The 25754-nt window shown below is 40.3% G+C and overlaps 2 protein-coding genes across 7 annotated transcripts in view; one reads left to right on the forward strand and one right to left on the reverse strand.

Annotated features, from left to right (window-relative positions):
* Nucleotides 1–15097, forward strand: part of crocc (ciliary rootlet coiled-coil, rootletin) — a 34709-nt gene extending 19612 nt beyond the window's left edge. For 2 of the 5 annotated variants that reach the window (XR_004337039.1, XR_004337037.1), the window contains exons 19-38: nt 22–149; nt 1695–1864; nt 1950–2129; nt 2893–3027; nt 3697–3840; nt 4891–5129; nt 5203–5362; nt 5758–5925; nt 5998–6421; nt 7232–7392; nt 7482–7602; nt 8151–8314; nt 8570–8785; nt 9510–9734; nt 9814–9963; nt 10600–10800; nt 10879–11010; nt 12976–13149; nt 14086–14388; nt 14516–15097. Coding sequence is in view for 2 of the 5 variants with exons in the window: in XM_032548901.1 (XP_032404792.1) it covers nt 22–149; nt 1695–1864; nt 1950–2129; nt 2893–3027; nt 3697–3840; nt 4891–5129; nt 5203–5362; nt 5758–5925; nt 5998–6421; nt 7232–7392; nt 7482–7602; nt 8151–8314; nt 8570–8785; nt 9510–9734; nt 9814–9963; nt 10600–10800; nt 10879–11010; nt 12976–13149; nt 14086–14166 (3373 nt within the window). In the remaining 3 variants the exon portion in view is untranslated. Of the gene's footprint in view, nt 1–21; nt 150–1694; nt 1865–1949; nt 2130–2892; nt 3028–3696; nt 3841–4890; nt 5130–5202; nt 5363–5757; nt 5926–5997; nt 6422–7231; nt 7393–7481; nt 7603–8150; nt 8315–8493; nt 8786–9509; nt 9735–9813; nt 9964–10599; nt 10801–10878; nt 11011–12975; nt 13150–14085 lie in introns of those variants that run through there. The other 3 variants (XR_004337038.1, XM_032548901.1, XM_032548902.1) reach the window with 3 other exon arrangements.
* Nucleotides 15098–15610: 513 nt separating this feature from the next.
* On the reverse strand, nt 15611–24488 carry mfap2 (microfibril associated protein 2). 2 transcript variants are annotated; one of them, XM_032548905.1, is made up of 9 exons: nt 24397–24488; nt 23134–23191; nt 20578–20622; nt 20268–20288; nt 20105–20185; nt 19971–20012; nt 19798–19885; nt 17497–17570; nt 15611–16202 (listed from the first exon to the last, which is right to left on the reverse strand). In XM_032548905.1, the coding sequence occupies exons 2-9, from the start codon at nt 23162–23164 to the stop codon at nt 16099–16101; spliced, it is 486 nt and encodes a 161-aa protein (XP_032404796.1). In that variant the 5' UTR covers nt 23165–23191; nt 24397–24488; the 3' UTR covers nt 15611–16098. The 2 variants fall into 2 exon arrangements, with proteins under 2 accessions (XP_032404796.1, XP_032404794.1); XM_032548903.1 differs by lacking the exon at nt 24397–24488 and adding an exon at nt 23350–23915.
* Nucleotides 24489–25754: the final 1266 nt, after the last annotated feature.

Below are 25754 nucleotides of genomic sequence, written 5' to 3' on the forward strand. Positions count from 1 at the left end.
TTTGTGTCTTTGAACCTGCAGGTCTGAGCGGGAATCCCTGGAAACGGGTCTGTTTGAGGCGCAGCAGCAGCTGGCGCAGGTCGAGTCCCGCAGAGATCAGCTGGAGGCCGAGAGCCAAACGCTGAGCGTCCGCTGCGAGGCGGCTGCAGGTGAAAACCCAGAACAACAGAACACGAGCCGCACGTCTGAAACACGAGTCAGCCGCCACCGCAACTGTTAGACAATAAATCAATAACAGCTTATATCGCTGTAGGCACGTGATCAATATCGACAGATAACATGTGGCATGTAGAATAATCAATGATTTCACCAAACTCTGATCCAGAACTGCAAAGAATTCTGGGAGATGTAGACAGAGGAAAGCCAGCTAAGCAAAGTGAGTGGCAAGAACTAACTCCCTCGCTCTCTGGTTACCTAGCAACTCATTCACTCTCTGGTTACCTAGCAACAATCTGTTGAGTAACTGTTAAGGCAGCAGTTTAAAGTTTCGCCACATAACTGCTTAAAATTAAAAAAACAACAACGTGGAATAAAAACGGGAAAACCCAGGAAAGCTCATGCTACCAGTTTGGTGCTATTTCAGATATTTAAAACAAACAAAAAAACTAATCAATAATCATCAATATTGACTGATATGAAATATTTATATCATGATATGTTTTTCAGCCATATTGTAACTATAGCAACCGTTAATGCAAATTCAGTCGTCAGTCACAAACTTTGCCATTTTCACCAATGATGAAAATCTGACCAATCACCTTAAAAGCACATGTGTCAAACTCAAGGCCCGGGGGCCAAATCCGGTCCACCACAGGGTTTTATGTGGCGGACCGGATTAAATGAACCTTAAATTAATAGAACCTTAAATATTATTTTATCAATTAAATCACTTATTCAAAATAATGAGTGTGTTCGTTTACAAGTTGGCAAATCAAAGCAGTTCTTATTTCAATCAATCTCAGGCAAATACTGACACCCGCATTTTTTTTATGTTAATTGTGAGTTTACTGCAAATTTTTCACATCGATGGTGAAACATCAGGTTTACATGATGCTAACTCTCACCTGCTGGTGGCAGTATTTTTTTCTCCAACTACACTCAACCTTTCTTGATGCCAAGTTACATTCTGTGATCGAAGCGGCGAACAATAATAATATAATTACAGCTGTTGTATAATAGAGACAATGCCCGAGGTCGTTAAAAAGAGCGCCATCTGAACAGTGCGTCTCGCACTTGGGGCGGCTATACAGATTCGGCCCAGACGGCAGGAAAGTTGCGGGAACTGTCTGATTTCGATAGAATCCATAACGAACCAAAAGCCCACGTCTGAGAGGAAAATCGTGGGAAGCGTCGCTGAGGGGATGATTAGCATTCTGTATGGTGAATCATATTTAATATCATGCACAAGCAAATTGTTTGAAATTAGCTGCACCAAATCAGTAATTTAGATTTTTTTTAAAAATCACAAAAACAAACAAGAAAACCTGGAGGGATGACCATTGTGAAAAGACGTTCATTATTCTTAAGAGGTGCTCACTTGATGCAGACTCAAATATCAGTACATTCTGGCACAAAATCTTTTATTATTATTGCAAAAAAAATCACCAAAACATCGCTGCATCCTGGAGGGAATAACCAGTGTGAGGATGTGTGTTGAGTGAGAATTAAGTTGTTCCCCTGGACTTGTTTTCCAGCTGAGCTGAAGCGGCTGCGCTCAGATGGTGAGATCGCCCTGGCGCAGGGAGAGAGAGAGAAACAGACTCTGACTCAGGCCCTCAGCGCTGCGCAGCTGGAGGCTCAGCAGGCGTTACGCAAGGCCGTCTCTGAGCATCAGGAGGAGGTGGAGAGGCTGGTCTCAGAGAAGGTGAGAACCCCTTCAACATGTTGGTTTTGAAGTACAAGCTACTGACGGGCTCTCAGTGTCTGTTCTGCTGACCTTCGTGCTACAGGAAGCGATGTGTCGCAGCCTGCAGACGGAGCATGAAGCAGCTCTGAGGCGGTGCAGGCAGGAGATGGACGACCAGCAGCAGAGAGCGAAGAGAGACAGAGAGGAGCTGCAGGAGGAGCTGAGGGCTCTGCAGCTCGACCGAGACCAGAGTCTGCTGCAGGCCGAGACGGAGAAACAGCAGGTCAGATCCAAATTCCTGACAGCTACTGCTTCACATTAAACTTCACATTCACTGCTCTCCTCATCATCTGTGTCACATGTGTCAAACTCAAGGCCCGGGGGCCAAATTGGGCTCAACATAACTCTTTATATGGGCTTCTAAACTCATCTTAGAAGTTGAGAAGAAGAAGACATTTTAAGATAACAATTGTATGCTTAAACATTATCAATCAAATCAATGCAGCTTTAATCTTTTTACTGCTAAATTACATCAATCAGTCCCACCAGTTTTCACAGAAATAGCCACTTTATTTCTCACTAATGGATAATTGTGAGTTTATTTAAAATTTTCAGCAAAAATAATCAATATTGATGGGTTTACATAATGCTAATTCTCATCAGCAGGTGGCAGTTTCTTTTTTCCACTACACTGCTGCCTCAGTCTAACCTGATGCCAAGTTATAGTTTATCGATGTAACAAAAAGTCACATTTACCGTCATACATGAGTGCAAATATTTCTAAATTAAATTTTTATTGCAAAAATTTATAAAAACAATTGTAAAATCCTGAAAGGACTGATAAATGATGTTCATTGTATATGTAATTTTAAGCACATATCGAATGAGACAGCTATTAATTAATATTTTAATAGTTTCTTAATGGGTTTTATCAATACGTTCTGACACAATCAACGCTTGAGAACATTTATGATCTTGATGTGGCCCAAAATAGAAACGAGTTGGTGCGCCTGATCTAAGTGAGCTGTTTAACTGTTCCTCCGTAGGCGCTCTCGCTGAAGGAGGCGGAGAAGGCGGTGTTGTGTGACAGAGTGTCCAGTCTGCAGGCGGAGCTGTCGGCTGCAGCTCTGGAGGCCGAACGGACGGCCAGAGAAGCAGCTCAACTCAAAGAGCAGGAGGAGGTGACGGATTCTGTCTCCATTTATCTCCAGTTGCTCCTGCAGCTAGTTGTTATTTTACTAACTGATTACGATTCATCGATTAGTTGGATTAAAAAATTGGTACATTCTGCAGATTTTTCATCGAAGTCTTTTTTATACAACACTAGAAATACATTTAAAACATTTAAATAAACAAATTCCTTTTTAAATCAGAAAATTATCATTTTCTTTCCTAAAATGCAACAACAGCATTCTTTTTGCATCTGCAGCTAAGTAAGACTCCTAACATCAACATGTGAAGGGCTCAGGCCTTTTCTGCAACAGATCATCAATAGGTCTGATCTGTTGACTATTTTTGGATAAACTGATTAGCTTCTCAGGAGATTTCTTTTGCAGAATTTGAACCGGGTGAAGCTAAAACTATTCACCCTGAGGAGTTTTGGGTGGAACATATTTACAGACAACATAACTTCATATTTTTTTTTACAGTTTTGGCTGAATTACTGCTCTGAGTATGTTCTTCTTTCAGCAAATTGCCTTTTTTTAGCACTCATCTTGCTATTAATCAATTAGTAAAACATTTCATTAATTGATTTGTCGCAACCAGTCCGATTAATCGTTTCAGCCCGACTGCTGTTTCAATCTAGAAGTACACAGATTAAAAAAGATTGTTTTATTTTTTTTTTTCAGATCAGAGTTGGAGCTCTGACCAGTGAGATGTTGGAGCTTCGCTCTCGGCTGGACGAGGCGACATCGGCTCATCAAAGGGAACTCCACGGTCTGCAGGAGCTCTGCACTGATCTGCGCTCGCGAGCCGACGTCGCTCTCAAAGAGGTAAATGACACAGCGCAGAAGAAAACCCATGTAGAAAAGTGCTGGTCAGGCACAAACAGGAAGTTTCCTCAGTTTCACTTTGTTCCAGTTCTGCAAAGACAGTATATGAAGCACCTTTTGCCATCCAGTTATTAATCGGTTAATCCAAAAAATAATCAACGGATCCATCACAACTCAAAACTCATCTGTTTAAATAGCCTTCACACTTAAATTTTTAGTTATTTTGTGTGTTTATAGACATTTTTTACTGTTTAATTTGTCTTTTTAATGTAAAGTGTCCTTGGGTGTTTTAATATATTATATTATTTTTGCAATATATTATTATATTGCAAATAAATTGCAATATAATAATAGTAATTACTATTATTATTCTTAAACCTACACTGCATTGATGTTAAGTTGAGCAGAAAGGGCTGAACTCATGTTGATGTTGGAAGTATTTTTTTAATTGCAGATTCTTCCTTTGCTACAAACGATCAAAAAGAATGCAGTTATTGCATTTTAGACAATAAAATGTTTAAGGAATTCAATTACTTGTTTATTCACGTTTTTATGTATTTTCATCATTCAAAAAAGCTTAAGTTGTTAAATAATAATTCTTCAAAATGTGGCAATTTCTTTTTTTTACCGACTTATTGTCAGAATAATTCAGTGGTAAAATAATCTGTAGTTGCAGCTCTGCAAGATTTTAAACTCAAAACTTACTATCTTTAAATCACCACAGTTGTTTAAAGTTAATAATGTGACATATTGATGAAACAAATCGTGATACTGACAAATGTTTCACAGCAGGAATAGCTGTTGGGAATATTGATACTTTATTGATATATTCGTAATAATTCGGCTTTCCCTACTTTTGTGCACCGCAGATTTCATTTTTTCATACTTACGTATTTTGCTTTGGTACTTGAGGACTATTGTTTCTTGATATTTTAAATACAAGGCTTCGCAAACTGCTGAAAATGTTAAACACTCCTGTGATAAACCTGCATCAACTGACAGGTGACCGGTTGTCGTGACGATGAAGGAACGTGTTCGTTGTTTCTCCAGTTGGAGCAGTGCAGGGCATCCCTGTCAGCGGCGGAGGAGAGTCGAGACCAGGGGAGGCGGAGCCTGCTGGAGGCCGAACGCCGTCTGAGCCAGACTCAGGAGGCGTCGGAGAACTGCAGGAGGGATGCGACGGAGCTGCGGCGCAGCCTCAGCGACGTCACGAAGGAGAGGGACGCTCTGAGCCAGTCCAACGCTCAGCTGAGAGGAGCGCTGCGCAGCGCAGAGACGGAGAGGATCAGGTGGGAGAGTGGAGACAGGCGTGTTTGCAGAGGGAAGGGTGTGTGTTTCTCAATGTGTGTGTGTGTGTGTTAGTGTGAAGCGACAGTGTGAGGAGAAGGAGCAGAGGCTGGCTGTGCTGGAGGAGAACCTGTCGTCGTCTCAGAAGGAAGTGACCGAGCTGCGCAGCTGTCTGAGAGAGGTCGAAAGGTCACGCCTGGAGGCTCGGCGGGAGCTGCAAGAGCTCCGCAGACAGGTCAGAAGATCTCCATCGTAGAAATTTTATTTTATTTTCCTTCCTTGAACAGGGTCTATTGGCTTTACAAAACATGTTCACTACATTTTTTGCACAAAATCATTTTTAGATAATTAGATTTTAGTCTGGTCAGTTCTGCCTGTTTTAAGGCCTTTTAAGAATGACCTGTTTTAGTCTTCTGTCACTTTAAATCCTAACAAACTGCAATATACGGTACAAGGCTGTAACAGAAAATACTGTGCTGTTATTACAAATAAAAATATTGGATTCACAATCCAACGGATGTGCAAATGGACGTAAAATGTAACTTTTACATAATAGGTCTGCTTTAAAGGTTCGGTTTGCAGGATATTCTGTAAATCACAGTTTCTGGGACATTGTTTTCTTTGCTCCAGTTGAAGGTTGTAGATGCAGAGAAGGAGCAGAGAGGAAGGGAGGTGGAGGAGCTGCAGACTCGTCTGGTTCTGGAGGAGCAAAGAGAGGAGGAACGAGGGAAGGAGGTCTTCTCCCTAAAGCAGAAGCTCACTGAAGCTGAAACAACCAGAGAGTCCATCAAGAAGGAGGTGAGGACGGTGTGTTTTACTGCTTCTCTCTGTCCTCTCTCAGCGGCGTGTTAATGTTTAGCTCTGTGCCAGCTCGCCCTGACCCAGAGACGTCTGACAGAGTCCGAGTCCGGCTGGCGCAGCTGTGAGAGAGAGCTAACGGCTCAGCTGCAGGATGCCCGCGGCTGCGAGAAGAAGCTCCAGGACGAAGCCAAGAACCTGTCGCTGCGCGCTCAGGCTGCCCACGATGCCGCCGCTCTGTCCGGCCTGCAGCTGAGCGAGGCGCAGGGCCGGCTGACCGCCACTGAAGCCGAGCTCACCCGGGCCGAGGCCGCCAGGAGGGATCTGGAGTTTCGGCTGAGCGGTCTCCAGTCTGCCCTGACCCGGACGCTGGGCATCGGGGCCAGCGGCAGGGGCTGCAGGGGGCGGAGCCCCAGCAGCAGCTCCACGTCACCGGGCAGCGTGTCACGCCACCACAGCATCTCGCCGCTGCGCTCCTCACTGTCGCCACCTAAAGGTCAACAGACAACATGTTCTGGTCACTTGAGTAAAGTTTGTTGTCTTGTTAATGTGCTGAGAAATGTTCAGCGTCACCAGAAGAAATTACAACGACATGGCTGAAAAACGATATAAACATTTCATATCAGTCGGTATTGATAATTTGAAACATATATTTCAAATATATGTTTTAAATATTTGAAATATCCAAAACATTTCAAATGTTTTAAATATTTGAAAAACGACCAAACTATTACGTGGCCGCTCCTGTTTTATCCAGTTTTCACTTTGTGCCAGTCTTTTTTTCATTTTTAAGCAAATATGAAGCACTGTGACAAATCCTGAAACTGTTGCTGCGCATGTCACTCAGCAGGTTGTTGCTAGGCAACCAAAGAGTGAGAGAGTTAGTTAATGCCACCAACTTTGCTTATCTAACTGAGAGATATTGAGCACCTGGGGTGTTCAAATTGAAGTTCAGTGAAATTATTAACAATTATATTACATGTATTATCTATTGTTATTGATTTATGGTCCAGTCTACAACAATGCCAATAATTTTTATTAATTTAGGCATCAATTTTGAGCCTGAGCTCTGTGCACTCTAGGTACTATTTGTCCATGAAAACCAAAAAACTTTAGAGTGATCAAACTAAAGGCGAGTGTAACTTATATAATCATTTGTTGCATCGTAGGTTGGTGGTTTACACAGAAACAGGTCAATATTTAGTGAGATCTTATTGCAAATTTGCTGAGCAGTGCAGGAATAAGTTGATTTATTGTCACAAAATGTTGCAACACAAAGTGAAGTTAACTCTGGTTGTGACTGAAGCAGAGTTTCGAGGAAGCACGCCCAACAACACGTTGGGTTCTGGTGCCGTTTCTCCAGAGAGAGGCGACACGCCTCTGCCTCAGTCTGAACTCGACCCAGATTCACTGAGAAGTGGCCTCAGAGATTTCCTCCAGGAGCTGCGAGATGCACAAAGAGAAAGGGTAACACACCTGCAGCACAACACCAAAACCTTATGAATTATTATTATTTTTTAATTCCTTGGAAATATTTGGCATTGCTGATTTTGCAGGATGACGCTCGCTGCCAGCTGGGGGTCCTGCAGCGGGAGCTGGAGGAGCTGAAGGGGGAACGCGGCTCTGCTCAGAGTCGCTTCTCTCTGCTGCAGAGCTCTTTGCAGGAGCTGCAAGAAGGTTCGAATACAAAAATAATGAAATACAGGACTGCAACTAACTAATCAATTAATCTATTGATTACTCTCATGATTAATCAGATAAAAAATTTACACATTCTACAGATTTTTTATTTAATCACTTAAGTATTTTTGCACAATATTGGCAATGCATTTAAAGGCCTTTATGTGCCGTACAATGGCTGCTGGAAAAGAGAAGAGCTTTGTGGTTGATTTACCATTCAGATTGTTGGTTGTGCAGGAGGCTTTTCTTCTGCTTTTCAAACACGTACCATTATTTAAATGTGGCTCGTGTGTAGCTGAGTTGGGGACGTGGCCAACAGCAGCTCATTTGGATTTAAAGTGACAGGAGGCCCAGAAACAGCTCGCTGTGAAAGGAGCTCACAATAGGCAGAACTGAACTGACTAAAATCTAATTATCTAAGAAGGATTTTGTGCGAAAAATGTAATAAACATGTTTTGTATAGACCTATCCTAACCTGTTCAAGGAAGCACCTTTAAGATGAAATAATGCTCAGAGTTGGTCAAGTCCTGCGATGTTTCATTCAGTGAAGCGTGGGCTGGATGAGCGTCTGACCACCACTCAGATCCTGCTGCAGCAGCAGGAGGAGGCGGTGAGGAGAGGAGACAGAGAGAGGAGAGCTCTCTCCGACCGGGTGAAGGAGTTGGAGCGATCGCTGCAGTCCTCAGAGGCGGATAAGAAGCACACCCAGGTACACACTCTTCTTTACGCAATCTCTCTCACAGCAAGGGATCACGGGCGATCTGCCGTCGCCATATGGCTGCACTCAACAGTGGATTTATTAAAGTGAGCTGTCAGGAGTTGAAATAACAACAGATGTCCCCCTCTACTGCCAACACCTTCCACAATGATTCACCTCCTGCACCACAGGAGGAGCAGACACAACGCAGCCCAGGATGAGGCAAACCGTACCAACGTGAACTCTGTGCACCCCGCTCCTCTGCAGGATCAGCTGAACAAGCAGCGGGCCGCTGAGGTGCGTCTGGAGGCGGAGAGGAAGCGCCTGCGGGAGGCGCTAGAGGCAGCCGAGGCTCGGGCCACCAGGGTGGAGCTGGGGAGGCGAAGCCTGGAGGGGGAGCTACAGAGACTCAAGCTGAGTGTGGGGGACCGTGAGGCCGAGAGCCAGGCGTCCCAGCAGCGCCACGACGCTCTGATCAAACAGGTCTGCAAAAAAAGAAACGCTTCTGCAACTCTGAAATCGCCGGAAGCAGCTTTACAGTCTGACGCAACGTAAACGTTTTACATCATGCATAGTTTCTCTGTAGTTTCTTTGAAAGGAGAGACGTTTTCTGTCTGATTTTTAAACGTCTTTATCAGTCCGTCTCCAAGTCTGGCACTCAATGGAGCGGGCATGGATGTCTTCCCTCCATCTATCTCTGCACATTTCCTGTTTAAATATTAAAAAAGAGGAAAAATCTTTAGAATTTGGCTGCTTTGTACTCATTTTCTCTAAATTTTTTATGCCCGACTCTTAATTCAAGTGTATTTTGTATATTTGCACCAGAAACTAGATCAAAAATACTTGGTAAGGTTTTGTGTTTTCCATCAACCTTGAGTTGTTCTTTCTTTTAAAGTCAATATTGTAATTGTTTCATAATCCTGGAGCAAAAAACATTTACAGCAAAGAGACTATTATTTCTGGAGGAGAAGAAATCCATCTTCATGTTAGTGTCCATGGTGTTCACTCATGTTTCTAGCATACAAACCTTAATCCATAATCAGAGCTTCTTGTCTATTCAATATATTTCCATTCTGTAGGTGTTTTTTAATGACAGTGGGGACATGTAGATTTCAGGAAATGTTAAACTAAATCACTGACAATTCAAGACTTTTTCAGAAAGTAAACTCGGTTCACGGATTGCTTTTGTGTCTTCTACCTGCTGCAGGTTGCAGAGAGAGAAGCTCGTGTTTCCCAGCTGCAGAGGGACGTTGACAGGCTGAGTCAGAACCTGCTGAAAGCTCAGGAAGGCGAATCTGTTCTTAAGGAAAAGGCCGCCTCCCTCAGCCAGACCCTCCAGGAGGTGACCGCCTCCCACAGCGGCACGCAGAGCCGTCTGCTCGCCCTGCAGAAGACGCTCGGTTCGGCTGAGCAGGACAAGAGGCTCCTGCAGGTTTGTGGGTCAGATTGAAGGAAGGCTGCCTGTGAATAAAAAGTTAATTGTAATTTGATGGATATTTTGCTTTGATTAGGAGCGACTGGATGAAACACGGGCAGCTCTGGCTGAAGGGAAGAGAAACATGGCTGCCCTTACTGAGCGCGTCCAGAACTTGCAGAGTGAGCTGAGCCAGAGCGAGCTGCGGCGAGAAGAGCTGGAGGCCGAGCTCAGCAGCACTCAGGAGGTCAGAGAGATTAGCTGGGTTTCTGTTACAAATGGCACCAATCCTTGTTCATATTCTCCTCATGTCAAAAAAACACAACTTCACAATTGCCCTGTTTCCATTAAATGAGAAATGAAATAAAAATCAGATGTGAAAAAGCTTGTTCACATGACAAAATCATTAAAAATCATGGCAGCGATGAATGTAAACACATGAGATTATTTTCATAATTCAGCCATTTTCAATCTGAGAAGACGTCGGTGTCTGATTCAGGCGTTGGAGCGACAAGTCGCTTAGACTTGGGAGGGACTATTTACGTGATGTTTTGGAGAAACTGTAGTTTACAGAAGAGCTATGGATTCAAGTACAAATGACGCACAACTTTTTATGAATTGTCCAGAGCTCTGGCGGAGCCTGCTGTCCGAAAAAAACAAAAACAAACCACCATCCTGTTACCACTTCCTGTCGTCTCCTTTGTCATTTTCGCCAGTAGTAACATCCGGTTGTTGATCATGTGACTCAAATGCTTTTTATTGAGCGACGTTCTTCTATTAAGCAAATTTATTTTTGCAAATTCAAATTGGACAATTTTATGGTTAATGAAGGCGAGTGACAGAGTTCTTTCAGAAGAAGTACAAGTCTGTTTTCTCCTCTCAGGCTCTGCGTCAGCGATCGGCCAGCCTTGTGGAGGCTCAGCGGTGCGCCCAGCTGGTCCAGACAGAGCGGGCCGTCGTAGAGGAGCGGCTGCGCGCGCTGCAGAGAGCGGTGGCTCTGCTGGAGACGGAGAAGAAGGATGCAGAGAGGCAGGCGGTGAGGCTGGAGAAAGACAAGAACGCACTGAGGAACACGCTGGATAAGGCAAGTTCCGGTTCATTTCCCCTACAAATCTGAAGACGTGGTGTTCGTGTTTCTGAAACTAAACATGGACCACGTCAGGTCGAACGTCAAAAGCTGAAGTCCGAGGAGGGCAGCATGCGGCTTTCTGCTGAGAGGAGCCGTCTGGATCGCTCGCTGAACACGGCAGAGCAGGAACTTCAGGAGGCGCAGCAGCAAATACTGATGCTTCAGGTGAGGATGAGGCGCAAAAACAGATAAATCAGAAATGAGACAAGGAAGCAGAATAAAGCTTCACCAAACTGCTGTTTAGCAATGACTGCAGGAGGGAAGGCTGGGCGACCTGGCATAGAAATTAAATCTCAAATATTTGTCCTACCAGAGCCAATTTCAGATTTTTAATTGATTTTCTTTTTTATGCTTCCTTTTCTAAATAAGAAATTACAAATGACTGGAAATATTTTCAGAAAATGGCTTTTATTCCAGTCAATTCTTCTGTGATGTGTATTATGGGGTATTAAGGCCAGGCGACAAGAAATGTTACAAGAAAACAGTCATATTATCAGAATAAAGACACAATTTACAGACACAAGTCTTAAAATTCCAAGAAAAAAGTTGTTTTAATGACTAAAAAGCTTGTGTAATTTTATTTTTTTTTTGTGCTGAAGTTCTCATAAAGTACTTACTTATTACTATGTTCTCATAATTAAAGAAGAAAAAAAATCTGCTGATATTCTAAAGATTCGACTTGAATTTAAAGTTCAAATAAACTGAAGCTGTAAAACATGCTTGTGAAACAAGATGGCCGCCCACGGCGTGCTCACATCACTCTGAATGATCAAAACTCAAAAAGTGCATTGGTGGAAAAAAAAAATCCAGATTTTCCAAAAATTGATTCTTCACCAAAAATATGATTAAATGATAAAATCGGTTTATCGCACAGCTCTAGTGGAAATCTCAGCTGGCTAAGGAAAAGCAAACACATGTTCGACATTAAGAAAAATCTGCATTCTTACATCAGCTTTTAATACTTGTGTGGCTTATAATTATCCACTCACAATTTGCTGTGAAAACGCAGGAAAAGAAGAGCTTTAATGTCCCATGTAAGCAGACATCTGAGATCAATATTACCCATGTTTAAAAGGGAAGACTTGTTTGTCCTTGCAGTGTGCACAAAAACATTTTTACATTTTCCAGAAACTGAGTTTAATTCCTGTCATTTTAAGTCATATTAACTTTTTTTTTTTTTTTTTTAAACCCACCACAGAAAGGCCACAAACAAGTGAATGGGAACAAAACTGCAGGAAGTTTTAGTGGAATTCAGGATCTATTAAGTTGTTGATGTCAAGGAGATTTAATGCCTCAGACATTTCCTTATTTAGTCAAACGTTTCCCAGGCTGCAGAAATGTTTGTGAGGGAAAACAATAGCAGTCAAAGGAACCTCAAAAAGACAATTAGTATTGAATCTAAAAACTTTCCGTGTGCAGGGGGAAAGAGAAAGTTTAGACACCGCCCTTTAATGACAGTAGATCCTGTACAATTCAACTGAAAACAAGCAAACAATTTGTTAGAAACAATGAAAGTGTGGGAATAAGATTCCTTGTGGCAAAACATTTTATTTTATCTTATCAAACAATTTAGACATCAGTTTGATGTGACAAAATCTAAATTTTGAGCAATGAATTCATTGCATCGGTCAACCTCACTTTCATGATGAAATAATAATTTAAAGGGCATCAATTGTACATTTTGGATGTTTTTTTGCTTCCATTTGGATCTTAAATGCTTCTAAAAAAAATCCCAGACGCTTTTAAAACACTGAGTTGTTGTTTGGCAATAAGTTAATGTTATTTTGTGTCTGGAAAATGAGCTGTTTCAAAAACCAGAGTCACGTTAAACGTATGTGCCGTTACCTAGCAACACCAGGACAGCAAAGCCCGTCACCTAGCAACCCAAGCAACCCAAAGCAGCTCAGACTAAAATCAGACTAAAATCTCATTATCTAAGAATTATTTTGTACAAAAAAGTTTAATAAACATGTTTTTTTATAGCCCATTCCTAACCTCAAGGAAGTAGAATAGGTCATCTATAAAAACACTCCGTGTGGATTAGTCGGATCATTTCATGGGTAAATGGACGTCGTGTTTGCTGTCTTTTTGACTTCACATTACCCTCCCTGTGCGTTTTCTCCTGAGCAGACTCAGCTGGCTGACATGGAGCACTCACACAGTCTGTGTGAGAGTTTGGTGCAGCAGCGTGACGAGGTCCAGCGGGAGGCCGAGAAGATGAGGAGCAGTCTCCGGGACGTGGAGCGGACGCTGGGCACCAGGGAGCGAGCTCACCGCCACCGGGTCAAAGGCCTGGAGGAGCAGGTGGGCAAGGGCGTCTTCATTGTTTTCCACAGAAAATAGTTGTTTTGTTTGCAAATATATATATGCAGGACCCACAAAAGCACAGCAGCTGCTTCCCCAAAAATAAAAGAATACACAGTCCAACCTGACACGTTGCTAAAACGGCTTAAAAAGAAACATAACAGATGTCTAATGGGCTGAACCAGCCTCTAAACTCTGTAAAGCTGGGTAAAGATTATGTTGTAAAATCTAATGGATCCTCAATGTTCCTGCTTTGTTAACTTTCTGCCACTTTCAGCTACCCTGCTCTTTCCAGACACTGAAACCCAGAAATATAAAACCTTTGTTTCAGAACTGTTCTGGAAATCACACATTATCTGTAAGTGATACCACAGAACCAATCATTGATCAGATTCATCAAGTAAAAGTGACACTAAATGCTTCCCAGTTGGGACGTTGACTAAAACAGGGTATAACAAATTAGCTGCAGTTGGGAACTTTAACCTAGAAAGACAACAAAACTAGGAAATAATTCACTCACTGATCAACTTTTCAGTTTGCAAACAACACAGACTCCCTGAGAATTAATTATCAAGACTAAACCCAAAACCCTTTATTTCTTCCACTTTAAAATGATGCACTACTTTGTGGCAACATTGAATATTGTGGATGTAACATAATAAAATGTGGGGCGTATCACATTTCAAAGCACTTTGTTTGTATCTCAAACTTCTTCTTAGGTACTTTATCTAGTAATACTTTACGTTATCTAGGAATTTTAGTCGTTTATTTTTGTTTAAATGCGTTAAAGTCTAATAAAGATGCTGTTTAATCATAATGGAGTCTGTAAAAGCTGCCCTCTCTTCCCTGTGTCTCCCACTCCAAGATGGATTACAGATTATAGTCATGTGATCAGTCATTCAGATTAAAATGTAACATCTTTGTTTCTCACTTCAGGTTTCCACTCTGAAGGAGCAGCTGCAGCAGGAGATTAAGCGCCGGCAGCCGTCTCTCCCAGCATCGCTGCTGTCCAAATGAGACGCAGCTCAGAGGAAGAAACTACTTCAGGGAAAACAATGTAAAAACTCAAACTCAAATTAATCCGTACTGTGACTAAACAGCAGCTTACTGTGGCTGTGAAAATAATTTTTGATTCTTGAGGTGCTTCCCTGATGCTTAGAGCAGTAACCAACGACCAAATGAAGCACAAACGTGAAAACGCCTTAAAACCTCCAGCAGACCACTAATCGCTCCTTAAACGTCTGGAATCGGTCCTAAACTTTCTGCTGGTTTTTATGAAAAACTTCAAATCGTTACAGGATTTCTCTGCCGGGTTTGGACATTGTGCAGGATTTTAAATTTTGGATATTATTTGCAGCTATTAAAGGACAAAGAATTTGTATTTAAAGCACCATTAAGTGAAGTGCTGTGTTTGTTCTCTTAGAGGCAGATTTAATTAGTTATCTAATGTTAGATAAAACCCTATTTTATAACTGAAAACCTGATTTTTATTACTTTACTGCATTATTTTTTTAGAAGTCAGTATTATTGCCCACGTGTGCTTTTTTTCTTGCTGTACGAACACTGACAGACTGACGACGAATTACATCAGTCACATTTGAGTTTAAATAAACATGAAAGCCATGTTTTCTGGAGAGTGCAAGAAGAAATGTAGGAGTGGCAGCATCATGCTGTGGGGATGATTTTTATCGCAGGTCCAGAACAGCAGGGTTTCTCTTTTAGCTATTTGTAACAAGCATCATCTTTGTTAGGATAAATAAATAAAATAAGTATCTTAATACTTTACATTAGTACAGAAGATAAAAATTTGAACCGCTTGGTTTGGTTTATGTGTAAAATCTAAAATTGGACAAATACTTGCATGAGTTGGAATAAGAAGAGGAAAAGCTAAAAAGAGCTAAAAGATCACCCTGATAATTTACAATAAAAGGTGAATTTGTACTTCTGACGGTTTGTATTTTATTACATCTTTCACACAAACTACTGGCCTACCTGCAGGATTCCTATGCAGTCTTTAAAAGTCTGGATTTTTTTTTTCAGTACAGGATCTGGATAAATATAGAAAAAAGAAAATTGGGAATTGAATATTTTTAAAGCACAAAAGTATCATTATATCCAGTAGATGCAGTGATGTGATTCTCACATTGATTTGATTTAATTTGACATTCTTTTATTTAGCAGTTATTCAGCCTGGGAAGATCTGGGTTGTTGATGTACTAAATTAATACACATTTTTTCTTTTAAATGGATCATTTTATTTCTTGTTTGGTCTCCACAGAGCCCCCTAGAGGACATGAAGGAATTTGTTTTCTTTTGCTTTCTCTGGCAATGATGTACTGATCAGTTCTTGCGGCATAATTGATTACTGTAAGCCTTTCTTACGGTTGCCTTTCTGCTATAATATAAGGCATTTGCATGTTATAAGGGCCTAGTCAAAGTGCACAACCTCACACAGAGCAGCTGGAGTTTAAACATTTTATTTTTTTCAGTTTTTATGGTGACATTTTTACAAAGCAGTAGTACAGAGGCGGTGGTTGGACGGCCCTTTAGACCAATCATGCTGATGTTCTGCAGCATCTTATTGTCTCTCCTGATCATCTCTATTAATGACTGCTTTTCAACAAAAGTACAGTACAAACACAAAATATGAGATTATTATGGCACAATGTTAAAAAAAAGGATAAAAAACAGAAATAAAATGAGTTTTCATGGTTTTATGAAGCCATGAAAACTCATTTTCATGCACCTCTAAAGGTTTTATAGCACCAGTGACTCACATATCCGTCAGTGTTATTGTTGATCCCTCATAGTACACACAGGATCTACTGGGCAGACATTAAAAACAACAAAAATATTCAAAGTGCTTTTCGCACAAGAGTATGGAGCCGTACGGAGGAGTCAGAAGGGGAGAGGAGTCGGTATCCCGGCTGGCAGCGTTCCCGATCCGGATCAGCAGCCGCCGCAGCTTTGCCCACAGCTTCCTCCGAGCGACGCGCACTGACCGCTCAGCGCCATCACACCGCAGCGAGAGAACTGATCACGGCACAGATCCGCTGAAAGAAAGCACACGCAGAGAGGTCAGTTCATCCTCTAAGACGTGCCAAACTCAAGGCCCCGGGGCCAAATCCAGCCCGCCATAAATAGAACTTCAAGATACCAGATAATATCTAGTCTGATTTGATCATCTTTTCGCAGTTTTCTATTTCTAATAATAATTTTTTATAATCAGTTGAATAAATTTATAAAGGTGACCTGTTATGCTTCCTGGAATAGGTTAGGATAGCTAAATGGGCAATAAAAAACATTTTTTTAAACAAAATAATTGTTAGATAATGAGAGTCTGGTCAGTTCTGCCTATTTTGGGCGTCTTGTCTTTTTACAACCAATTAAGCTGCTGCTGGCCACGCCCCCCAACTCAACATTTACACTCACGTGTGAAAGTGGCTGCAAACAGATCCTCAATTATACAACAGTACATCTTTGAAAAACAAACATCAAGAATGCAGCAAGTGGCTCCAGGATGGTAACTCAACAACAAAACTTTTCCAGCAGCCATTGTACAGCGGTAAAACCAGCTGACCAAATGTTCTGGCGCCTTGCTGGGGTTGTTAGGTAACAGCGCAGCGTGACTCAACAATCGGGAGGTTTTTGAAACGGCTCATTTTCCAGACACCAAAATCATTAATACCAAAAAAATGGCTGGGTGGATTTTTAAGCTGATTTTAAAACCAGTTAAGAGCCAAGTGGACGTACAAAAATATGCAAAATATGAATTTTGCATAGTAGGTCCTCTTTAAAACAGTGAATTAAGGAAATCTTATTTCTGTTTCTGCATGGATTACAGCAGTGGTCCTTACGTACCCCTGCCCTGCATGTTTTAGATCTGTTTCAGTTCAAATAATTGAATGGCCTTCTATTCAGTCATCAAATGCATCTGAAGCGTGTTAATTCATCTAAGTCAGGTGTTTGGAAGTGCACAGACACCTAAACCATGCAGGGCGACTTGGACCACTGGATTAAAGGAAGTAGTTTTGTGTTTCATTAGATACACGCTGACCTCACGATTTCAAACAACTAGCATAAACTCTAGTCTAATGAAGCTCAGGCACTTATAGTCTTTACTGAGGTTTAAAAGGTGATTTATCTGTCTTGTGTTAAAAATGGTTGATCTCTGACTCATTTCCTGAGTGTTCCTGCTGATAAATGCGACTTGTTTCACTAACGAAGGTCGTTGCAGCCCTGCGGAGCACACGGGTAATTTCTGGAGCAAAAAAATAAACGTTTTATTATCCCATTGCTGTTCAGTTAGTGATATCAGGATTTTCTACTCTGCAGCTCTGGACTCACCTCTGAGCAGTTCCTCATGTGCGCACACGGTCCTCATGCAGATCTCCTTGTTGATGACGTAAACTCGTCTCAAACTGAGCAAAGACACAGAAAGCTCAGACGTCGAACATATCAAAACCCAAACACTGAGAAACATCTGCATTCACTTCCTAAACATTTCCATATACACCACAAAAAATTTACTTTACTAATGATTTACTTGCTTCCAGCTGAAATATAAAGCTTTTAAAAGATGGGGGATTAAACATTTTTGGTTTTTTATTTAGATCTTCATGATGAGAAAGCAGGAAGTTGCTGTGTGATTATTTTATTTTCCTGTGTTTCACTTCTGCTACTGTGCTCAAAAATAAGTTTGTTTAAAATACCAAATATAGCTTAAATATTGGCTTTCATTTCCTTTTACCCATTCTGGCTCTGGACGATTTAACTACGTTCCACAGTTTCTTCATTTCTTGGTTCTACCTTGGAAACCGAATGCTTGATGTAACCCCACAAGCTTTGTTTTCTTTCTTTCTTTTTTTAATAAGGTTTACTGGTTGTTTTCCATTTATCAATCACATACAACACAAAGAACAGAACAACTGTTGGCAGGAGGAATTACTTACATTCTAGCAAAGATAAACATATTCAGGCAGGAAGCAGCATTCACATTTACTTTTCAATTACCCACAAGCTTTGTTTTATTGGATTATGGTCTGGGCTGACCATTCAAGCAAACTTCTTGGCTTGGAACCAGTATGCTGCTTCTCACTGGTCTGTTGGAGGTCATTTATCTCATTTTAAGGGTATTTCCATTTTCACATATATAGCAACATGATCTCTTCAAGTGTTTAGATGTATTCATCAGACTGATCTGGTATAAATAGGCTTGAAACCCCAGGCTGGGATATGAACCCAGGAAACTCCTACTACAAGGCAACAGTGATACAAACTGCCTCTATGCAGCACTATCAGTCATTTATATCTGTGAAAATGTTAACCACCATGTTTTCTTCAACAATGGGACTTGGCCTGGCTTCATCTTAATATATTACTCATAGGTAGCTGTAAGCCTTCTTTGGTCACCCTAAAGCTGGATCTTGGCTGAGTTTTGTTTTTCCATTTTAGCTTTTCTTCAATCTGTTAGATTGATAGTTTTTTTTTGTTTTCTCCCATATATTTCTTTTGTTTCCAGTTTAAAGCATTTTGAGACCATAACACAGTTCCTGTGTTTTGACCTTGCTGTCATTTAGTGAGGTCAGTGAGTAGTTTATTACTCTACTACAATAGTAAGCTCTTTGCTTGGTAGAAATATCATTTATATTAAAAAAGACTGACTGATCTGGTTTCATCACAATGTGGGTTTTATATCAGTCGACACTGGTTGTTCTTTTTTGCTAAGTTTGTTTGTTTGTTTTAAATATCTGAAATATATTTAAAACCAAACTAGCCAAACTAGTTTCTGCTTTATCCACAGTTTCCTCTCCAGCTGTTGTACTCATTTTCTCCTGTAATTGCCAGTCGTTTTTTATTTTTAAGAAGTCAGGCACAGTGGCGAAAACCTGAAACTGCAAATGTTTAAGCTAACAGGTCGTTGCTAGGTAACGACCTGTTAGCGAGAGACTTGACGCCACCAACCTAGCTTAGCTGATTTAATTCCTTTGTAGTAGTTTATTTTTTATATCACTTTTGCTTTTATGTTCCATTTCTAAGTCTGCCTCTCCTATGTCTTCTATAGAGTTACACTATTGTAATTGCCATACCTGTTTGTGTTTACCTTGACAAAATAAAGTTAAAAAATAAAAAAATAGCTTACCTGACCGCCAGGTTGAGCGGCTAAAACATTTCCTGCGCCTACATCTCCCAGAATGCCACGCGGTTCAGATTTTTATTTTGAGCTCAGCTAAAAACATAGACGTCCAATCTTCTACTATGGATGACTGATTCTGACATAACTGGCAGTAAACAAATAATAAATATATAAAGTATTTCATGTGCCAAATATTGCATTCAATAAATAAAAAATAAGAACTTTCCCAACTTTTTTAATTACGCAGTGTAACATAATTTAATATTTATTATTTTCAAAAGCATTAATTTAAATGAGCTATTATTAAATTCTACATTTTATTTCCAATCTTCTTATTTTTTTATTTAATTATCTTTTCAATTTATTCATATTGTGTATTTATTTAATATTATATTTCTAATATTTTCCTTTTTTTAATCATACATTGATTTATGTCCTCCTTTGTTTCCTCTGAAGCAGGAGCACGGTAATATCTGTGGGATGAGCCTCTTATGTCTAAGAACTGTCTCTACCTGTAGAAGCAGAGGCTGTTCAGACACTGCTTGCACGGTTTGTGCACTGAGTAGAGTCTGGTGCAGGGATACTGCTCCTCTCTGCAGTCTGGGAATCAGAAAACGAAATAAAAATCAGTTCTTCGCTCTGCCACAACCAGCTTCCAGTCCTCTCTGCTGTGCAGCTGTCTTACCGAGCGGTCCAGGCTCTGTGGGCTCGGTTTCAAAGGTCGGATCTGGAACCCAAACACAGCGAAGAAGCATGAAACGCCGGTGTTTAGGAAAGTCTTGTGTCGAAGGTGGCAGGATGAGGATTCAACGGGTTTACCTGACTTCTCCGGAAAGACCGCAGGCTCAATCTGGACCTGCTGCTGGTAGGATCCGGGGAAAGGCTCTGGGTTCTGGGTTTCTGGTCCAAAAAGTTACGAATATTTAATCATTTTTTTTAACACCTAAAGTGGAAAATCTGAAGCGCATTGAGGGGATTTTACCTGAATAATAGTCATACGAGTCTGTGAATTAGAAGAGAGGGAAACATTTTGTGAGATCAAAACCCAAAAAGAAAAGTAATATGAAAAAGAGTGCAAACAATTATGGCGAGGATGTATTAAATGACTTCATCTCCAGCATGTTTACATCCAGTATATCAGTAGAGTGAACTGAAAACAGCTTCGGGGCGGCCGGTAAACAACAACAGAGAGAACCACGGAGGCTTGGTGAAACATCAGAGGGCAGCGACGGATCAGCAACAGATGTGCTGAGCTTCCACAGCGCAACTCAATATTCTCAGAATAAACTCACCAGGGAAAGGAACCTGTTCCTGGTACTGGGCCTGAGCAAGCACAACTGGTTCAAACAAATAGAAAAACAACATTAAAAAACAGGCAGATGTTAGAAACACTTCTTCTCCTTGTCATAAAGTATTATGAGATGCTTATTCACGGCGCGCTCTCTCCTATTATGAGATAAAGTGAAGACTTTAGACAAGCAGAAACCCATTTATCCCCCTTTTATACAACAAATTTAATTAGAAGGAGACATAATTAGGAATAAATTATAAATTGGTAGTGAGTCTATCAAATAAAAAGAGGGGAAAGGCTTCATTATCCTGTTTTAAGAAGAAAATAGTTCCTAACTGTTTCAAATGGTCAGAAAAATGTCTGTGCAGTTTTCTAAAAAGTATTTACCCCCTTTACAGATTTAATTGTTGTTTTTTATCCTATCTTGTCACACTTAAATGTTTCAGATCATTACATACATTTTAATATTGGACTTAGATAACCTGAGTAAATCAAAAAAGCCTTAATATGGATTTTCCTTATTAAGCGATTAAAGCTATCCTATCCTGGTCCTGTGTAAAAATACTTGTCCTTGAAACTGATACCTATTGATCATCAATCAAACTTTTGCAATAATATAGCTGTAAATTTAAGTCCAGATTTTAATTAAGTCACTTAAAAATCATCCTTTTTTTTAAAGCATTTTACAGGTGTACTTATTTTCCTGCCACATAAGCATAAGTTCACCAACTGATGACTTGAAATTCTCCTTTAAAATTTAATTCCTTTTGTCTTTTGTCTCATAAGTTCCCTAAATATTTTTCTCCAAAGTCTTGAATCAGCAAGTCTATTTTTGGTGAAAGTGAGTGATTTGAACGTATCACAATACAAACATTTCATATCAGTCGATATTGATAATCATTGATTAGTTTTTTGTTTTAAATAACTAAAATAGTACCAGATTGATGAAGTTACACTTCCTGCTTTATCCGCAGCTTTCTCTCCACGCTGTTGTTTTTTTTATTTTTAAGCAGTAGCAAAACATTAAACTGCTGCTGTGGAGGTTTCTCAGCAGGTTGTTGCTAGGTAACCAGAGTGAGTTACTAAGTAACCAAAGAATGAATTAGTTAGTTGATTCCACCAACTGTTAGCTGACTTTCAGTAAATGTTCTGTGAACTGAATATTGAATATTCCATCAGATGTTTTATTTACTGATATTGATCACCTGTCTATCGCCATATATACTGTTATTGAATTATTGTCCAGCCCTAAATATGAGACAGGCTTTGTGATCTTTTTGCTCAGCAGTGGTTTTCTCTTTGTGATTATCAAACTGACACCAGTTGAGACATAAACACTGACTTTAACTGAGGCATGTAAGGCCTACAGTGCTCTCCAACTTACCCCAAACTTTTATTTTGAGTTAGCTTTGGTTTACTGAATAGGAGCTAGTGGACAACAATTTAAGTGCTTTGCACTGGAATCACATTTACCCAGTTATGTGGACACATTCATGCTCAGACTGTTGGGTAAGTTGGGGTTGGGTGCCTTGCTCAAGAGCACAATATGTAGCAGGAGGAAGCTGGAATGTAAACTGTGAAATATCCAAAATTGTAGGTAAATCAAGAGGTTCGTTTGGATTTCTCTTTTTTCTTTAATAAGTAAAATCATAATCTGTGTCTGATTTTAAAATTTGTTTAGTAGTCTAAAACAAGGTTGTTCAAAGTGGGGGCCGTGGGCCATTTGTGGCCCCTGGAATTATTTATTTATGTATTTATTTTTTTTTTACCATGATTCAAGAATAAATTAGGACAAAACTATGACTTGGAAATCAAAATCTGCTGACCAAAATGTTAGTTGCAACACAAAGTGGTCACAATTTCCAAGCTTTCTGTTTTCTTTTTGTCGTCGTGGTAACTACTAGCACATCTATTCATGAACTTATGCTCTAAAGTACACCATGGTGCACCCAAATCGGGTTTTATGTGCTGTATTAAAACTTGGCTAAATACAGTAAGTATGTTTAAATAAAGACTGACCTAGATCCTGTTATTTATTACTGAGAACAGGCAAATTATTTTTTCCTGTTTTCTTCAACCGAGCCCAAAATAATAAGCAAACTGGATGCCTTTCAAAAATCATTTGAGGTTTTAGAAAAAAATCTGATAATTTGTTTAATTAGCTTGTGCTCAGTTTATTGTTGAGTAGATTAAAAAAAAAAAACTATCACAGCAACATTTTGACAAATTTAGTTTATAAAATGTATTTTTTGATCCATGAGTAGCTTTGAGCTGACGATTTTGGCCCACAAAAAGTGACAAAAAGTTTGGACGCCTCTGGTCTAAAACATTTAAGTGGAACAAAAAAAAAAAAAAAAAAAGAAAAATTTGTGAGGGGGAAACAAAGTCTTTCTGCTACATACAGTGCCTAATTAAGAACATATAAATAAGATATCCTGACAAACCTTCTGCAGATTCAGGGAGAAAAGTTTGATGTTTTGTTAATGTAAATGCCAGATTCTATTGCAGCAGAGAGTAATTCAACAAACATGCATGTAAAATGTTACATGGCAGTTACCTGGCATGCAGATGAGTAGGAGGACTCTCATGGTCACTGGGAGGTAGACTGACTTTAACTGAGGAGAAGACGGAAACAAAGCAGCATGAGGACAAGAAAGTTTTCCTTTTGTCTCCCTTTCCTCCTCTGTTTCTTCTCCTCCTCCCTCCGTCACCTTTCCAACCCCCCCGCCGCTCTCTCCCCTCACCGGCCTCACACAGACACTGAAAAACTTACAGCGAGTTTTTCTTTCTTTTTCCTCGCTGGTGCGGCAGACACTGTCAAAGCTGCATTCCAAGAAAAGAAACAGAAGACCCCCTTAAATCCCACCCCCGCAACTCCCTGTGAGTTTTCTTCCTCCCTCCCTTTCTTCCTCTCTGTCTCTACATCCTTCATTTCCCTTCTGTCACACTCACTGGTCATTTCCTCGAACCCTTCCCCCTCCTCTCTCTCTTTTCTTTCTTCTGTCCTCCAAGAAACTAAAAAAACTCAAAAATGGGAGCCTAAAGCTCCCTTGGAGAAGCACAGAAAATATAAATCAGACTTTTTTGCACACATTAAAGGTCCTAACTCTTGATTTCCAGACTGGAACTACTTTATGGAAAGTATGATTATTTCCCCGTCAACTACAGATCTGCACATTATGCATCCCACCCTCTGACTGAAACAATGGACTGCAGTATTTATGTGTTTGTGCACCAGCATAACTCACAAACACACAAACCCACTGCTCCTTTTCCTGCATCATGGTGTCTATCAGAAACCATATGTTTTCTCAGCACACATCTGGGAGCAATTAGCCCCCCTCTTTCCACACTTCAGTCCTCCACTTTCAAGCTACAGAGACCCCCAGGCCCCGTCCCCTCCACCCTCCATCCTCCACAAGCTGAGGACAGCAACAGGAGATGCTCGGCTGGCATCCATTTGGGTCGGAGTTTTTGGAGTCCAGTTACAAACAAAGACAACACATTTCCAGCTTGCAATGCGCTTTCATTGACCCCCATCAGAGCAGTTTTGTTTTTTTTTTACTTAAATTTTTACTCTCCAGCATCTTCACTCATCTTCCTCATCTGGTAAAAAAAAAAAAAAAACATAGCCAACATGCCAACTTTGAACATGCATTAAAACAGAATAACCATCATTTATTGATCCACAAACATCTCAGATCTCTTTTTAATTTAAGTACATTTTTCTGGACAAATTTAGTTACATCAGTGTTGAGCATAAAAAAAGAAGCAAACAGACATTTAGATGCATTCATGAGCTTTAATGCAGATTTCTTACCTAACTTTGGTTCAGTTATCTTCTGCCGGCGCGGATGCCTCCTGTGAAAGCAGGAAAGTCCTGCAGCTCCTCACTGAACCAGCCCACATCAGCAATCCCCTCCTCCTGCTGCTCCCACCCCCGACCCAGACACCAGCGCTCCACAGACTGGCTAACGCTTACTCATTCATTTTAATCAGGAGTCGATCTGGGGCAGCACATAAACACAGTGCTGCATTTTAAACTATGACAAGGCTACAATCTAAAACTCCTAATGCAAATGAACTCATTTGAATAAAACACAACAATCCGGTTTACAAGTGCATCTCAGTTACTCACAATATGAGTAACTGAGATGTTAATTATAATAAGTTACATTATTTCAATGATTCAATTCAAAATTGAGACTTATGCTCATTTGAATGCTAACTTTCGATGCACAAAAAGTCATTGCTAAAGAAGATGACTGTTCACAGAGAAAGCAAATTATTGGAAAATGTAGTGGAAGGAAAACATTTTGATTGAAGCAAATATCCAGAAGCAAATTTGCAGCTGGAGGCAAAGCTTCTGGAGCCACAGATGTATCTACCGAGTCAAAGTCCCAAAGAGGAACAGTGGAAAATTCAGCAGCCATGTTGGTTGAAATTTGTTTTATTTTGACTATAAATAAATAAGATGTAGTGTCCATCTGCTGACCTGGTATCCTCGCATTGGTGACTAAAAAATAAAAATTATTAGGTATGCACCAATACCGACTCGATAGCCATGCATTAAAAAATTAACATCATTGGGTGATACCGGTAAATCCGTGCATCCGTAAACATTATTCACTATGACATCTGCTCCACTCAAATTCTGTTCTGTAAAGACTAACCCTAACCTGGGAGCAGTTTGAAAACTTTATCTGATCAGGAACTATTTAAGTGGTTCCTTTCCTAAAGTTGGGGAGTATTATTGAAGCTGAGGCCTCCTGGGACTGCAGCGCCCCCATGTGGTAGCTACACTTAAAAAATATATTAAACAGCTCCCCCGTCCCCTTATATGGAGAACCATTTCAGCCAAAATTAAATAAATAATTCGGCTCTCCATAAGAAAACAGTTTGTCTTGCCAGGGAAACTTGTGTTGCAGAAAAATTCAACAAATCTTTTTACAAGTTTTTCTTAAGTGAATATACTTTACCAGAATTAAATGTGTTGCACTGGGCGTTTTATTCAATAAAGCACTTGTGGTGAGTTCAAAAACTAATCCTCACCATACAGAGGAAAAAAGAGAAAAACACAATGTTTCTGTTGCCCACTGTGTCTAATCTGTAAAGAATTTACACCAAATTTAATCACATTGTATAGGTTTTCTGATCAACATTACTTGACAAACATAC

Source organism: Xiphophorus hellerii, chromosome 20, assembly GCF_003331165.1.
Source record: "Xiphophorus hellerii strain 12219 chromosome 20, Xiphophorus_hellerii-4.1, whole genome shotgun sequence".
In the NCBI taxonomy this organism is placed as follows: domain Eukaryota; kingdom Metazoa; phylum Chordata; class Actinopteri; order Cyprinodontiformes; family Poeciliidae; genus Xiphophorus; species Xiphophorus hellerii.

Excerpts from the sequence above, each read along its gene's own strand:
- mfap2 (XM_032548903.1), bottom strand. The coding sequence starts at position 23,535 with ATGACCAGTGAGTGTGACAGAAGGGAAATGAAGGATGTAGAGACAGAG. Across the intron at positions 20,186-20,267 it reads CTCGTATGACTATTATTCAG|AAACCCAGAACCCAGAGCCT; the intron begins GTAAAATCCCCT and ends TTTTTGGACCAG. Across the intron at positions 19,886-19,970 it reads CACAGAGCCTGGACCGCTCG|ACTGCAGAGAGGAGCAGTAT; the intron begins GTAAGACAGCTG and ends TCTGATTCCCAG.